Source organism: Mirounga leonina, unplaced genomic scaffold (genome assembly GCF_011800145.1).
Source record: "Mirounga leonina isolate KUSES-001 unplaced genomic scaffold, KU_Mleo_1.0 Mir_151, whole genome shotgun sequence".
NCBI classification, from domain to species: Eukaryota; Metazoa; Chordata; class Mammalia; order Carnivora; family Phocidae; genus Mirounga; species Mirounga leonina.
The window spans coordinates 32,062,914-32,079,637 of NW_023270377.1; the positions used below are offsets into that span (position 1 = coordinate 32,062,914).

The following is a 16,724-nucleotide window of genomic DNA, read 5'->3' on the forward strand; positions in this document are numbered from 1 at the left end:
CCTAATTTAATGTCACTGTTATGGAGGAAGTAGCAGGAAGGCTTTGTGTTTGAGTCCTACGGTCAGACTTTGATGTTTCCCGCATGGCCATGAAGAGCTCATCTAATTCCAATCTGGTCATCCATAAGATAGTAAAAGTAGCAGTGTTTGGCTTTATAGGGTAAACAGTTATCATATAAGGTGCCTGGTACTTGGTAAGCTATCAATAGTGTTACCTATTTTTATTATGATTTCGGCTCAATATCCTCGACTACACAGTTGTCCCTCAAACAGTGCAGGGTGGTTATCCAATCCCCCCAACACACAGTTGAAAGTCTGCGTGTAACTTCTGATTCCCCCAAAACTGAACTACTAATAGCCTACCATTGACCAGAAGGCTTACCAGTAACACACTTTGTATGTATATTATATACTGCATTCTTAGAATGAAGCTAGAGAAATGAAAACATTAAGAGATAAGATACATTTATAGTACTGTGCTATAATTTATTGATGTCATGTGTTCACAAGTTCAATCAACTGTCAGCACCTACATCAATAGTCTTATACAAGACACTGTAGATGCTCTGTATTACTAACACCAGACATCAAAAATGAAGATAATGTGAAAAAGAAATTCATATTTACTCAAAGGCATAACAATTCGTGCACTGATAATGAAGCAGCATCAGTCTGATTGCCCCGCAGTAGCCTCGTATAATCCATACGATTGCCCCACGGTGGCCTGGCCTGTACACTAACGAGCGGATTGTTCCATTTTTATGGCACTCAGTAAGTAGGAGTGGCACTCATAATATGGCATTGGAAACTACTTTTTTAAAAATACCACTTCCCTGTGATGACAGGCTGATACAGTTGCTCCAATTATATGAGACGCATACTGTACGGTAATGTAATTCTTGAAAACAATGTTAAAAAACAAAGCTAACACATTAATTTTATATTAAAGATCACTCACCTTCTGCCTCCGTACGGACAGGCTAACCACTTGAAGTCTTGCACATGACGTTCTACACAATGAATACTTAGGCAATATGACGATGCCACAAAAATGTCTTGTGTGGTTCCTGCCATACAATTACTAGGTTTTCACACGAAGATACAACATACACAACAGTTAAGTTTATTAACAGCATGGCCTACTGATGAGTTACTATTCCTTAAGCGGAAGCATCATAAAGGTCTTCATCCTCACCCTCACGTTGACAGGGCAGCTGATCTCAGGTCTCGGGGGCAGCAGAGGAGGGGCAACGAGGCAAGGGGGGCAGGTGCACTCAGTGCCAACTTTATGAAAATACACTGTCATTTCTGATTTTGCTTTTCCGTTTCTCTAAAAATATTTCTATTTGGTATCAAGGCTCCTTCCACCATTTGCTTTAGTTTCAGTGCTTGTATCATAAAAGGTCGTCTTGAATAAACGGAACCCTTCTGCCACATGGTCGAATGTGGATTTGTCTTCTGGTGCTGCTGCTTCTACATCTACTTCCTCATGGTCCGGCACTGGTTCGGGGGCACTCGTCTCCCTCAGATCTTTCGTCAATTCCTCTTGCATGGTGTCCGTTAGCTCTTGAATTTCTCCAGGACCCATCTGTTGAAACTCTTCACACACACACCTTTTTTGCCACATCCACAATCTCTCATTATTTCCTTGATTGACTGTCCTAAGTCCTGTGAGGTCATATGCAACAGGCAGACACAATTTTCTCCAGTAGGAATTTATTCTTTTGGGTTTCCTGGCTTTCACAGCTTTTTCTGTAACAGTGACACCATCCATCTTCAGTGGTATAACCCTTCAAGCCTTTCATGATGTTCTGTCGGGGTTCTCTTCCATGGTGTTGACAATGTTTTCCATTCAGTACAGTGTGTAATGAGCCTTAAAAGTCCCTTGGGACACCCGGGTGGCTCAGTCGGTTAAGCGTCTGCCTTCGGCTCAGGTCATGATCTCAGTGTCCTGGGATCAAGCCCCACATCGTGCTCCTTGCTCAGTGGGGAGCCTGCTTCTTCCTCTCTCTCTCTGCTGCCCTCCCTGCTTATGCTCTCACTGACAAATAAAATCTTAACAAAAAATGTCCCTATGACTCCTGACCTGCAGGCTGAATTTGAGACACTGTGTTTGGAGGCAAGTAGACCACTTTTATGTCTTTGGTGCTGAACTCATGGGGTCTTATGGTGGCGAGGGCATTGTCCAATATCAAAAGAACTTTAAAACACAGTACCTCATTGGCAAGGGACTTCCTGACTTCAGGGACAAAGCATCAGTGGAACCAATCCAGAAAGAGTTCTCATTGTCCAAACCTTCTTGTTGCACAACCGGAAGACTGGCTGCTGATATTTATCTTTTCCCTTGATTGGGGATTAGCAGCTTTATAGAGAAGGGCAATCCTGATCATAAATCCAACTACATTTGCACAAAAAAGTGGAATTAGCTTCTCTCTTCCTGTCTTCAATCCTGGTGCTCACTTTTCTTCCTATTAAATGTCTTTTAATGGCATTCCCCCTCCCCCCCCAAGAATAGGGGACTTTCATCTGCATTAAAAACCTGTTCAGGCAGATATCCTTTCTCATCACTTATTTTCTTAATGATGTCTGGGAACTCATCTGCTGCCTGTTGGTCATCAGAAGTGTTCTGTTATCTTGACATTTTTTAAGCCAAACCACTTCCTAAAATTATCAAACCATCCTTTCCTGCCATTAAATTCTCCAGCTTTGGATCCTTCATTTTCTTTTTGCTTTGTCATATAATAACTTCAGGTTTTCTCATATTAGTCCATAGGTATGTCTTTCTTACAGCAATTCTGCACCCACATAAAAGCTGCATTTTCAATACAAGATGAAAAGGTGTTTTGCAAGGTTTTCATGCCTGCTGATGTAGCTACAATGGCTTCACATCTTTTTTTTTTTCCCCAATGGTCCATATACTGGATTAATTTATCTTGAAATGGTTGCTACTGCAGCTTCAGATCTCAATCTGATACATTACCAAGCAATTCTACTTTTTTTCTCTGCTTCTTGGGAGAAATTCCAGCATATCTAGTGGCACTTTGTATGGGTCCCATGGTGTTACTCAAGGTTTATGGTATTGCACGAAACATGAAAAATACATGAGAACTGCAAGAGCACTTTTTTTCTTTTTTTCTTTTTGACAGAGAGAGAGATAGCGAGAGCAGGAACACAAGCAGGGGGGAGTGGGAGAGGGAGAAGCAGGCTTCCCGCGGAGCAGGGAGCCCGACGTGGGACTCGATCCCGGACTCCGGGATCATCACCTGAGCCGAAGGCAGACGCTTAACGACTGAGCCACCCAGGCGCCCGCAAGAGCACTTTTTACTGCCATACACAATTTACTGGAAAGATGAACTGCTCGTGATTAGTGTCACACAGCATTTTAAGAGGATACTTTCAACACGCGCTTACTGCAATAGCAACAGGTATAAATGAAATTACTAAAGCAATACACTATGTACTAAAGCAATACACTGTACTAAATTTTATGCAGTTATGATTTTATACTGCATCTTTACATTTGTTTACATTTCTCTTGACTACAAATGGCACCATGTATGGTTGTGTGTGCAACTAAGTTTTGATAAATTTTAACTTACAATAAATTTGTGCATATTCGATGGTAGATAGACTACATATATTTTATGCATTCATCAGATACCTTTCTTAATTTTTTTTATAATTCTAAGCTATGCAGTTCATCTGTGAGTTTTTTCAAACTGTCAAAAACCTTTAAAAATTTTTCCAATATTTATTGAAAAAACCTGTGTTGTTCAAGGGTTAATTGTATTATAACTTTATAAGCTAAAATGAATTACATGGGACCATTTCCTAAGATTGAAAACTTTGGCTTTCTTATGGCATGAATAAACTTACCTAACAAAATATAAAGGAGATAACAAGTGTTTGCTTCCAGTTTTTTAAGTTAAGCTATTTTCATTCAGTAGTCATTTACTGGGTGGCACTATTCCCTTCATCTCACCAATAAGAAAACTGAAGCTCAGAAAGGTGACTTCTTTGCAGGGAACTGCTATGAAGAGGATACTGTATCTCACACCCAGCCACTGAAAAGCAATTGAGGGAGAAAAGATAGACCTAAAAAGTTTTGTGTGTGTGGTATATTTAATGAGTCAAAGAAAAATCAAATAAATGGGAGAAGAGAGGAACACCCAACTTGAGACCTAAATTTTCTCCTCTTGGGGTGACTTGGTGGCGCAGTCGGTTAAGAAACTGACTCTTGGTTTCAGATAGTGATCTCAGGGTCATGAGATCTCTCCCTCTCCCTCTGCCTCCTCTCCACGCTTGCGTGCTCTCTCTTGCTCTAAAATAAATAAATCTTTAAAAAAAATAAATTTTCTCCTCTCAAACTCTTTAAAGTTGGAGGGGAAAGACTAAGAGAAAAAAAAAAATGGAAGATTTGGAACCAATTTGAGATTTTCTTTGCATTTGATGCTATGTTACATTGTAATGTAAATATATATTCATTAGCTATCCCCAAATTCTAGTTAACTTTTTCCCCCACAAATAGTTTTTAGAATTTTTTACAATGTAATTTGATGACCACTTTTTATGACTGACTGCTGTGGTGACTTTTACTTTCTATGTGTTATATATACACCGTATGCAACCTTCATTGGGGCATATCTAACTAGTTCTGTGCATACTGACTAAACCCCTGAGCCTAAACAACTACCTTGCATATGTAAACCACTGTAGATATGGAAGAAAATGGCTGATTTAGAAAAAGTGAATTACCAAACAAAAGGAAAAAATCCTCTATGTGTACTTCAGGATAAAATTAAATGACTGTACCAGCTAAATGTCTAGCTATGAAGTAATGAATTACTTATAAACATGTATTATCTTTCAGTGTGTTTATCACTTACCACAAAGATTAGGTACTTTAAGTTCCAGAACAAGTAAAGAGAAGCAAGGAAGTAACAACTGACAATATTATATATCCTGCTACTTAGACACACTCATTTTTCTATACATTTGTGAAAAGGAATATACTATTTATAAGTTATTTCAGGCTAGGAGTGTCTGAAAAGAAAATCTGAATAGAGGCAACAGCATTCATAAAAGTACACAGGAAAAAAAAAAACTCGCAAGAAGAACAGACTTTATTTTTAACATAAAAGTTCTATTTTCTTGTGAGGCAGCAATTAAGTGTCAGTGTCAGATACAGGGAATACATAAGTACATAATAACAATATTTATCACCATCAGAAATGCTGTTTTGGGGGAGACTTTTGTTAGAAAAACAAAATTTTTAAAAATTGCATCTTAAAAAGATTTACACAGCTTAAACAGAGATGAAAGATACAGACTTCAAAAAAAAACATAAATTATATTCAACAGGATTGTATAAACAAAATATTGTTCAGGGCTGCTCTGATTATCATTAATTTAAGCAGAGCAAAACTTAAACCTTAAAGTGCGAAGTATTCTTAGCTTTTTTTAATGCAAATTCAGCACTTCCACTGGTCCAGTTTTGAGACATCAAAATTCCAAGCATTAAGGAATGAATCTTAAGTTTAGAATAGTAAACTGAATTCAGTAATGGCAATTTTTCTTTTATTTCCTTTAACAGAAGAATATCTTGACAACCCAGTCCTAATCTTGGACATACAGAAGGCTATAAATTCTGCCCTTTTTTAAAATATCTCTTTTCCAGTAAAAGCCAAACATTAAAAAGAAAAAAAAAGGGGGGGGGAGCCTTTCTTGTTGCCAATTACTCCACAGTTAGCAGTAGCACCTTCTAAAAGGCTGATTTGGCTTAAGTAGTAAGAAATATTTTAAACAAAATGAAGACTCTAGTTCAAAAATAATTTTGGCATCCATGTTCATCGTATTAACCAAAGAGGCAGAACAGGTATTTTAAAAATGTAACTGCTAACAAAAGCCATGACAAGTAACAGACTTAGTCATGATCAGAAACAATAATGTTTTATGTTTTCATCATCACAAGGAAGAAATCAAGAGTAAAAAATAACTTAAGAAACTTAAGACCAAGTAAATAACCAGAGAATAGCTCCTTTTGCCAAAATATACATGTCACCTATTTCTTTTACTGCAATAGAAGTAAATTTATTTAAAACTTTTAAAAATTTAAATTATATTCCCATTGAAGCTATTCTAATTTATCTTCTGTACAGTTTTCTACAGAATAACAAGATAATTATGGAATGTAGTTTTAGAAAATATTCTTTTGAAAGTAGATCCATTTTTTAAAAAATCAGCCATCTGTGAACTAAGGGTAAGCAAAAGAGCTGAATGGACCTATGGTTAATATTTTTTCAAGACTGCAATAAAGCTCATATGCTTAAAAATTAGCCCTTTGGCACTGGCAGTTAGAGTTCTTTGTCCTTGGACCTTTTTGCTTTCTTTCAAATCTCAGGCTCCATTTCTCCCAAACCCAAGGGATATGCTTGGTTGCCATACAATTAATTTACCTGCAAATTCACATTCTCCTTACAACCAAACATTAGAAGTTCCACCTCTAAGACTATGTAAATAATAACTCTTAAACTTGTTCTCCCGTTCCGGTTTTAAATTACTTTAGATTAAGGATATATGAAACTCTACAGAAAGATGTGAATTACACAAATATACACAAAAGAGTAAAGGGAAAAACTGTTTATAAAGTGGCATTTTAGTTATAAAATACCCTTGCGATTTACAGGAATGGACAGAAGAAAACAAGTGTAAGGTAAAGAAAAGAACAGATTTAATGGAATTCAAGTAATCAAAAAACTGAGAGTTTTTTAAAACTTGTTTTTAACTTCCTCCTCCTCCCATTCATACCAACTCCCCTGATGAGTTTTACCTTTTCTTCTGTACTTTTGATAGAGCAGTTCTCAGCGGTGAAATGGTAAAGTCAAGACACATAACAAATAAGGCAAAGAATCAAGGTTCTCAAGAAACCAACCAACCAGAAAATTTAGATCCTGAATAACTGAGTTTTACTGATTGAGAAGCCACAATGTACTAATTCCAAGTAAATTAGTTTTGGATGGAGAAGGTACCAAAATTCATCAGTGCTACCAACTGAAACCTGACAGACTTATTCAAATGTTTGAATTTATCTAATTTGCCTAAATACATCTCCATTTTAAACTTCACAGGGCATAATTTTAATTACTTGGATGTTTTAAAGGTGCATGAGTATAAGAAGTCCTTTCAGAAGATTTATTGCTACCACTAGGTTTCCCCTGATGGTATATGTCCGAACTGACCTATTAAACCTTCTAAACTGTATCCCCTTTACAAGTATTTAAATTTCTTTCTCCCTATAATACGTATAGGAACATTAAATTATTGCATCATAGGTAGTATATGAAGATCTTAGAAGGATGCTTTTTATCAATACTGTTTGCAGAAACTCATTTTTAAAAAGAGCTACTCCTTAATTTCACTACCACACACACAAACATGAAATACTGTTGTCAGGTGATACTGGCAGTGATTGTATTAAGTTGAGCCTAAATCCAAAACTGTATGGATTTTTCAAAGATCCCTGTTGTTTATATGCTCCAAAGCTCTCCTGGCCTGTCTTCCCCACTGTGTGGAATGCTGGAGGAAAACTAGCAAAATCTGTAAGCAACATATCTCAGTGCCAACCACCATAAAGAAAATGTCAGTCGCAAGATTCTGTGACTCCGGATTGCTATTCAGTGGATTACACTCCTGGCAAACTACTAACCCTGACCAATTCCACAAGACAACAACATCACAAAAGCAAAGGAGGAAATCCATGCACAGTCATTTTAGGACCTCTTAGAACTATGATACAGTGATGATAAAGGGAGATCATGTGGTAAGTATTTTGTAGAAAACCAAAGGGGCTCCTTATTCCTAGCTAGCAATCAACACTGGGTAGTTTCCTTTTGGCTCACTGACTTTTCAACCAAGTTCCAATGATGGGTGAGAACATATTAAAGCACTGGTCTCCAGACTATAATTTTTCTGACCACATGGTGAAATGTGTACAAGTATAGTGAAGAAAACAGCAGTTTTACAAGTATTTCACCCAAAGCACAAACTTCTGACATCAAAAAACATAAACCACATAATGTACTAATATTTAATATTGCTTTTTATCTCTTGTTATATATTTGTTCAATGCATTTACCTATCAATTCTTGTTTGGGAGAAGAACATAGTCATGAGATTAAGATTGCTGGGAAAATGTCAACAATCCCTTTGGTCCCAAAGCTGAAAACAGCTGAGAAAAGCACACACCTAGAAAGGGAAACAAGAAACAAGAGGCCACCAAAGAATCTTTGAACATCCTGTTTGCTCCATTTCAGAAAATGTAACATTGGTATTATAAAATAGTCATTTTCATATAAAAGATGGTTCTTGCAGCATCATTCATGTCTCCCTTCAGGAATTATGTTTGCAGGGATCAGTTGTCTTTTTTTTTAAGAAGTTTAATTTGAAAACAAAAAACAGTATGATATCGGCCCTCCAAAAGTAAATAATGAGACCTTTCTTGTTTCAACCGGTGCTTTCAGAAAAAGCAGGCTAAGCAATGAGGGCTGGCCTTCATGAGTGAGCAAAGCCGTCAGAGGGCGTTGCCTTCTTCCAGAAGTCACACTGTGACTCGTCGCCGCAGAAAGCCGGAGCACTTCACAGCCAACTGGGAGCGTGCGATGCCTCCACGATGAAATGATCTGAGGAGGTTCTCAGTTGCCCAGAAAAACGGTCACACCTACCCTTCAGCTTCCTCAATGGGTTCTGGTGGTGGGAGTAGAGAGGCTGATGGCATGACTGTACTCGTTCCTCGAGAGACTCGGTCTTGCTCCGTGTTTGTAGACAGGGAGGCCACAGCAATAGGCTGCAGCAGAGTGGTGGTCATACCAGTGGTAACTGTCAGACTGTGACCAGAGCCTTTGAGGGTGAGATCTGGTGTGGGAAGGAGTGGCTTGAGGATGCTGACGAGGCAGAAGGCAGAGCCGCTTTTAGGAATGAAATTCACTTTGTTTTTGTCAGGACAGTAAAAGGCTGGGATTTCATGGAGTTGTTTTGGCCTAGGCACAGAACAGACAACCCAGTAGTTTTAAGTCACAGATCACCGAAGTAAGTTCTTTTATTATTTTTTTTCTAAACAGGTAAGTTATAGATACATGAATACAAAACTCAAATACAAAACTCAAATTATATCAAAAGCTTCAAATGCTATGGGCCAAAGTGGAAGGAGACACATGATTCAAAATATGTATCTTAGAATGCCGAAAGGACATCACTCATCTTTGCCGCTTTCAATTCCCTGGAGAGCCCGGTACACCACACAGGGGACTCAGGCTGATGACCACCGCATCTCAGTGAAGATCTAAGACAACCATTAAATAAAGAATTTCCTAAAGCAAAAGAAATTCTAGCTGTTTAAAGACAAAAATATGTTCCACTACTACAATTTTTCCAAAGCCTGTACTATCTTGAAAGGAATGACATACAATATCCATCTTTGCTAAATTCCACCAGTGCATGACTAAACTTTGGCAGGCATGAGTTTTTTCTTCAAGTGTGCTTAAAAATCTCTGACTGAAAGAAATTTTTTGAGTTAACCATGATGGTTTTCTGAGAAACATAATGGAAACATAAAATCAAAATAAAACTAATCACTGTCCCTTCCTATCCCCAGGTACTCCTGAAAACTAACCCAAATGTTTAGAAATGGATACTAGTATTAATGGTATTCTATGAAAATAAAGATATTAAAAAATTAAATTGTTAAAGTAACATGGAAGTGCCACAAAATTAAAAAGAAATTAAGGTGGGAGAACCTAAGTAAATCAAGATTCAGGTAGGAAAAGGTAATTTGATCATATGATAAAAGCATGGTTCTCATGTCTCCTAATGAAATTTAAAAAATTAAAATTCAAGTGTGCCAAGTCTGCACTAGATAGATTCTGGGGACCCAAAAATGAAACAATTTACAAGGAGACAGATTAAATATGTAGTTCTTGGGGGGAGGGAGATACTGAGAATAGAACTGTATTTCAATATAATTAATCCCATTTGTAATCTTACATGTTTTCTGCATTTAAAACATTATTCAGAGAAGTTATGAATTACTTCAAGCATCTCTAATCTTTGTCATACTGCCAAAGGTGCCCACAGCACAAAAAAAGGTCAAGAACGCCTATAAAGGGTCTGACAGATGTGATAAAAATGTCTTGTAAAAGGTTTAAAAATAGCACAGGGGAGTGGATAATCTGTGGCACAGAGGAAGAGGGAGAATTTGGTAGCAAGAAGGCTTACAAGGGAAGTAACATCTGAGCTGGGTTGTAAAAAATTAATAAACAGGGGCACCTGGGAGGCTCAGTCGGTTAAGCATCTGTCTTTGGCCCAGGTGGTGATCCCAGGGTCCTGGGAGTGAGTCCCACATGGAGCTCCTTGCTCAGTGGAGAGTCTGCTTCTCCCTCTGCCTGCCAATCCCCCTGCTTGTGCTAACAAATGAATAAATAAAATCTTAAAATAAAAAAGAAATGAATAAACAACAGACCTGGGGAATGGGAATGGTGCCCCCCCCCAAAAAAGCTCCAAGTAGACCATGTTTTTGGTGGGCAGATTTTATTAATAGTGAATACTACCCAAGGACAGCTTTGACAAATACAATAATTTAAGAACAAAGAAATCATTTAACTGATGTTTTACTTGTGCACTGTTCCAACATCAAGTACTTTTAGGACCACAAGTGTATTTGGATAGATTAGTGATAAGAAGGGCACACACTCCTCTATTTTTACTGTATGGGAGTATGGTTTTCAATTCCTTAAAGAAGATAGGAGGTCGAGGTTAGGTTTCTATAATTAAAAAAATGCTTGAATTTTCTTCTGAAGGTACAATTATTAGAAATAACTTTCATTTTTAGGGAAAAAAGGCCAATCCTCCTTAATTAATTTTGGGGGGGTTATCTTGTTAAAAATTACTTAATTTCCTTACTGCTTTCATTAAAATAGATCTCACACAAAATAATATAAACAGTAATAACTAGCACCAAGACCAAACAAAACAGTAACAGTAAAAAGCACCAACCTCCCCCCAAAAAAAACCTCCCCAAAAACAAAAAACCTTCCTTAATGTCCCCTCTTCCAGTGGCCACCCCAACCTAGCAAGAGGAATCACTCCTGATCCCTAACATTTTTCTAGACGCATACTACCCAAGAAACATATTAACCACCACTGGAGTGGAAAACCGGTATATACCTATGGTAATCGAAGCTGCAAGTACTAATACTACTTTAAAGCTTTCTTCAACTTAATAACCATAAATAGAAAAAAAAAAAAAATCTTAGAACTAATTTAAAATTTTCATTTTTCCTTAAGAAATTATTCCAAAAGGACTGTGTCTCAAAGCGGATATAACTGTTTGCAAGCTAACTTTCTGAAAAACTGATGGATGGGCTGCATAGTAATTCTAGGTATTCTGATACTGATGCAAAGAATTCTTTCCTTTTTTTTAAAGGCTTGTGTATTTTTTTTAATGCAGGCATAAATTATCAGCAAAGAAAATGGTGGGTCCAAGTTACTTATAATCGAAAGGAGGGAGAGAGACAAGGAGGGTCATGTTATATTTTTACTAATACCTCTATACTGCAAAGAGGCCATTATATCTAGGACTCTAAGGTAACTGAGGCCAAGGAATTTATTAGTTTGGAGGAAGAAATAGCATATTTGACTTTCTTTTAAAAAGGACTAAGTAGAAACGATAGGGCTATGGTATGTACTGTATCACAAAGAATATAGAGACTGAAAGTACAAAATGTGGTTTAAATTCTAGGTCTAAATTCAACCACCTATTTTCTTTCAGGTAAATAAACGTGCATTTCTAGAAACCAGAGATCAACCCTCACCCCACTCCAATCTCCAGGCAGGTCAGAGTTACTGCTTTTAGACCAGAAGAGTTAAAAATATTCTAGAAGAATGATTAAATAAGCCTAAAATTTTTAATTAGGACCAATAATCTATGTGTGTTTGTTGCTAGTGTGCCCAGTGGGTTTTGCTCTCATTTTGACAGAGGTAGGGCAAAAGAGACTAATTTTTTTAGACCTTGAGTAATTTGTTTTGTTGACAGAAAGTTAAAATTACGTCTAAGGAATCCATTGTTGGGTTACTGCTGTTCATTTGTTTTTGAAACGTAATGAAAATGCTTAAAAAAAGAGTAAGTTTTTGTATGCTACACATCCTTTATATCAATATAATGTATAACAAACTGTATATTTTATTTTTGTTTTAAAGATTTTATTTATTTATTTGACAGAGAGAGACACAGCGAGAGAGGGAACACAAGCAGGGGGAGTGGGAGAGGGAGAAGCAGGCTTCCCGCCGAGCAGGGAGCCGGATGCGGGGCTCGATCCCAGGACCCTGGGATCATGACCTGAGCCAAAGGCAGACACTTAACGACTGAGCCACCCAGGCGCCCCAAACTATGTACATTTTAAAAAGAGTACTCTTCTAATAACAGATGGATATGCCATAAACCATGTAAGATGTTAGGGTTTACCTTCTATTTCTTTGATCTAGCTATCCAGCCATATACACACACACCCCTATCCATTTTTCCCTCCCTTTAGATACAAATAATGTAGCAGTATATACATAGTTCAGATATTAAGTCCTGAGAAATGTTCCAAATGCAAGAGTTTAAGGCAGGTACCACAGGACACCAACCTACACAACAAATATTCACTTGAAGTCATTTATAAAAGGAATTCAAACTGCTTTTGAGCGAATCAACGATTTCTCTGCATTTGGGCAATCTTTTTTTTTAAAGATTTTATTTATTTATTCAGAGAGAGAGAGTGAGCACACGAGCACGAGTAGGGGGCGGGGGGGCAGAGGGGAAGAGAATCCCAAGCAGACTCCGTGCTGAGTATGAGCCCCACACGGGGCTCGACCCCAAGACCCAGAGATCACGACCTCAGCTGAAATCAAGAGTCGGGTGCTTAACTGACTGAACTACCCAGGCATCCCTGCATTGGGCAATTTTAACTACCAATGAGTAAATCAATGAGCTCAACTCCAAAAGGTCCACTTAGACCATGTGATTTTTACTTAGTAAAATGATTCCACGTCTTAAGAATTCTCATGGAAAAGTCCAAGCCAGCATCTGCAAATTGGGCATAAAAAATATGAGGTATTTGTTAGAGATGCGCAGTCCAGGTCCTACCTCCATATTTATGCATTAGGCCTGGGATGGGGCCTGGGAATCTGCAGTTCCAACTCATATCCCAGACGATGATGATTCAGGGAGTCCATGGAACAGATCCGGAGAAATTCCGCTTGCACCAGTCAAGCTTTTAGACTAACATAGTAGGCACATAGTAGGCATGGCGGGGTGGGGGGGGAAGCAGTTGCTAAAACGGAGTTTTCAATTACTGTCACAAAAGCAGATAGGAGACTGACATCTGGGATTTCCTAGTATAGAAATTGAGGGAATTCAAAAACAATGCTCTTTGTGTGGCAAAATTATTCAGAATTTAGGTTAAAGGAAGCTCTGACAGTAGGAGCACACAGGAGGAACAAAAGGATGCCATATTTCAAAATGATTCCAAGATGTTCATAAAGGAGCAAAAAGATCAATGATGTGAGTCAGACAAGGCTGGACAATCTTCACATTGTGTTTCAGGTTTTGCAAACGAGAAAAAGCCAGAAGGGTGACTCTTAGACGTGCAACCGTAGTGAGACTGGAAGGGAAGGGCTCGGTACTACCGTCACACCCCCAAATAATGTTCATTACCTCATCTGCTATCTCACACATACCTACAATCCTGTAGCCATCACTTACAAAGCCAGGAGCCATGGCTACTGAAAATACTAAGGCTAATTCTGAGCAAATTTTGAGTCTAAAATTATAGTACTTCCCTAGAGTGCCAGTCAGCAGAAATATGAGCATAGGAGATCACATACTAACAGTACGAGACACTATTTAAAATCCTGCTTCTTACATTATCTTCATCACAGTAACCTGATTCTACAAAGTTGTAGAATTCTATTTCCAATACAGACAAAATACTTCTAATACTGTTTAAAGAACTAGAGACCAAAAGTACATAAAATCTGAAGGGAATTCAATCCGTGAAAGAAGGAAACCACACTAGGTGAGATCCATAGTCTACCTTGAATAAAAATACTGCTAAATTCAATGTGTGAAGTTGACTGTATACAGATTCAAAAAGAACAGCCACAGAGGATACACTGGGGACAAGTGAGGAAACGTGAAAAACAACTGGATATTAGTTGGTATTAAGCATTGCTGTTAATTTTGTTTGGTGTGATAATGGTTTTGTGGTTATGTAGGAGTACTATGGTTACTTTTAGGAAACAAATATTAAATTGTAGTTACAGTTAAGTGTCATGATGTCTGCAACTTATTTCTACACACTTCAAAAACTACCACCACCATGCACAGGCAAAGCACATATTAACAGAATGTTAACTACAGAATCCAGGTTGTGGATATACAGGAGTGATCACTGTACTATTCAACTTACTTGAAAATTCTCATAATAAAAGTTATTTGGGGGGATACTTACGAGCATTCCTCAAAGACTTTGACCCTTTCACAGCCCTCAGGAGGTTCCCTTTTGAACATATAACTGTTGTTAGGTTTTGGTGAGGTTGCATATTTGGGCAAAGGAGAGTTGTTCCCATTCTCTGCAAAAAATGGCATGCTGGATTACTAAGAAATACTGCCACATAAATGCAGTCATACTAAATTTTAATTGTATATGGCCTCCCCCGACACCACGAACTACTTGAGGGTAAGAACAGTGTTTTACTCATCAATACCACCACCCAAGATCTGACACAATACCTGCTAAAGAGGAGATAATTAATGTTTGCTAAATAAATGCATAAACAAAAAAATTTTATTTCTTTTCCACTTACAATTACTACAGCTTAGGCCTATCTCACTTAATTCACAGCACTTAACACTGATATCTTGCTCCCTTATTTCTGATATATACGCAGCAATCAGACTCAAATGCCAGTTCCTTTCTTCCCAGTACATGTAACTGAGATGGCTCTTCGCTGGTTGCTTATCATTCACTCCCGGCCTGCCCTTCAGAATTTCTCAATTTGATTTCTCTGCTCCTCTAAGTTACAATCTCTGTTCCAGCAGTCAGGAGACATCTTGCACTGTACGCCAAAGGCTTCTCCTTACTTCAGAGGTCCATCTCTATTCATTTGCCAAAACTTCCTTCAAAGTCTAACTCGAAGTTTTGAAATCTTTCCAAATTTTCCCTATCAAAGCAAATACTTCAACTCTGGCATTCTTGTTCAGTGTTGATATCCTCAGTTTCTACTACATTAACTTAAAATTCCTGATATGTTACCTAAGTGTTCTAAATTTTCAGTCTGACTGTGTCAACTAAGCTATAAATTTTCTTTGCGGGCAGTAGCACTGTGGCCTGTTTTCTTATAAAAGAAATTCAGAGAAGCTAACCAGTCACCAGTCTCCTAAAGTGAAATAAAGCATTACACAAAATTCACGGAGTTCCAACTTGTTACTGAAGTAAAAGTAGAAAGTATGGGCGACAAGGGGAAGATTTTAATAGCCATGTTTTTTTAAAGGGGGGGCAGTGTTACATTTAATTGAGCACTAAGTACCAGAAGCTGTGCTAAAAGGTTTGCATTTACCATTCCTTTTAATCCTAACAATAAGTAGTAGTTAATTATGCAGATTCCTGATAAGGAACACACAGCCCAACCAAAGGGTTTAATTCTGTGAGTGTCAGACCTCGGTGCACACTGGAATCACCTGAGAGCATTAAAAACTATTGGTACCTGTATCCAACCCCCCAGGGGTTGTGATTTAATTGGTGGAGGGTGTTGGAATAGCCATATTTTACTTAACCTAGAAGCTGGTAAAAAAGGGTTCAAATAATAACATTTACAACTGCCCATACCTTTAACTGACTTCTTCAGGAAATCTTATGTTCTTTTCAGTTGTTACAGTCTCAGTAATTTAGGTAGTTGATGGTAATGGCCAATTGTAACTTTTTAGGACATTCAACACACTTGTGAGTAGTAGGTTCTCAATAAATGACTACTAAACTGAGCTGCAGAATTTACAAATATATTATTGCTCTCAAGTACACAGAGTAACTTGGATTAGACTAACAAAATTTTGTCCTGATACAGACAAATGACAGGTCATGTTTGTTTTAAAAGTCAAGAACATTAGTAATTAATATTCAAACAGCTTAAGTCTCCAAATTATCTTTTAAGTTGCATAGGTAGTTTAGTACTCTAAGCCTTCCAACCTTTTACTATAGGCTTGCCTTCAATACTCATTTTGCATTGACATAAATCAGCTTAATTCTTGTTAGAAATTTCACACGAAGTGATTCTAAAAAACATTAATTTGAAGGTTTCAAGTTCAATTAAAAATACTAAGGTAGTAAAAACAATACAACTAAGGTGAAAGAGAACAAAGTGCTTTTCTTTTTTTTTTTTTTTAAAGATTTTATTTATTTATTTGAGACAGAGAGAATGAGAGAGAGAGCACATGAGAGGGGTGAGGGTCAGAGGGAGAAGCAGGCTCCCTGCTGAGCAGGGAGCCCGATGTGGGACTCGATCCCGGGACTCCAGGATCATGACGTGAGTCGAAGGCAGTCGCTTAACCAACTGAGCCACCCAGGCGCCCGAGAACAAAAGTGCTTTTCAAGACAAATGTTCATTTATACCAAAAAGAATGTTTCTCATTA

The 16,724-nt window shown here is 37.7% G+C and overlaps 1 protein-coding gene across 2 annotated transcripts in view; it reads right to left on the bottom strand.

The window, feature by feature from the left end:
* Window positions 1-5,109: 5,109 nt before the first annotated feature.
* FAM117B (family with sequence similarity 117 member B) overlaps window positions 5,110-16,724 on the bottom strand; it is a 76,737-nt gene continuing 65,122 nt past the window's right edge. For both annotated transcript variants that reach the window (XM_035007355.1, XM_035007354.1), the window contains 2 exons: window positions 14,547-14,667; window positions 5,110-9,035 (listed from right to left, as the gene is read on the bottom strand). In XM_035007355.1, the coding sequence (XP_034863246.1) occupies window positions 8,717-9,035; window positions 14,547-14,667 (440 nt within the window). In that variant the 3' untranslated portion in view covers window positions 5,110-8,716. The remainder of the gene's footprint in view (window positions 9,036-14,546; window positions 14,668-16,724) is intronic.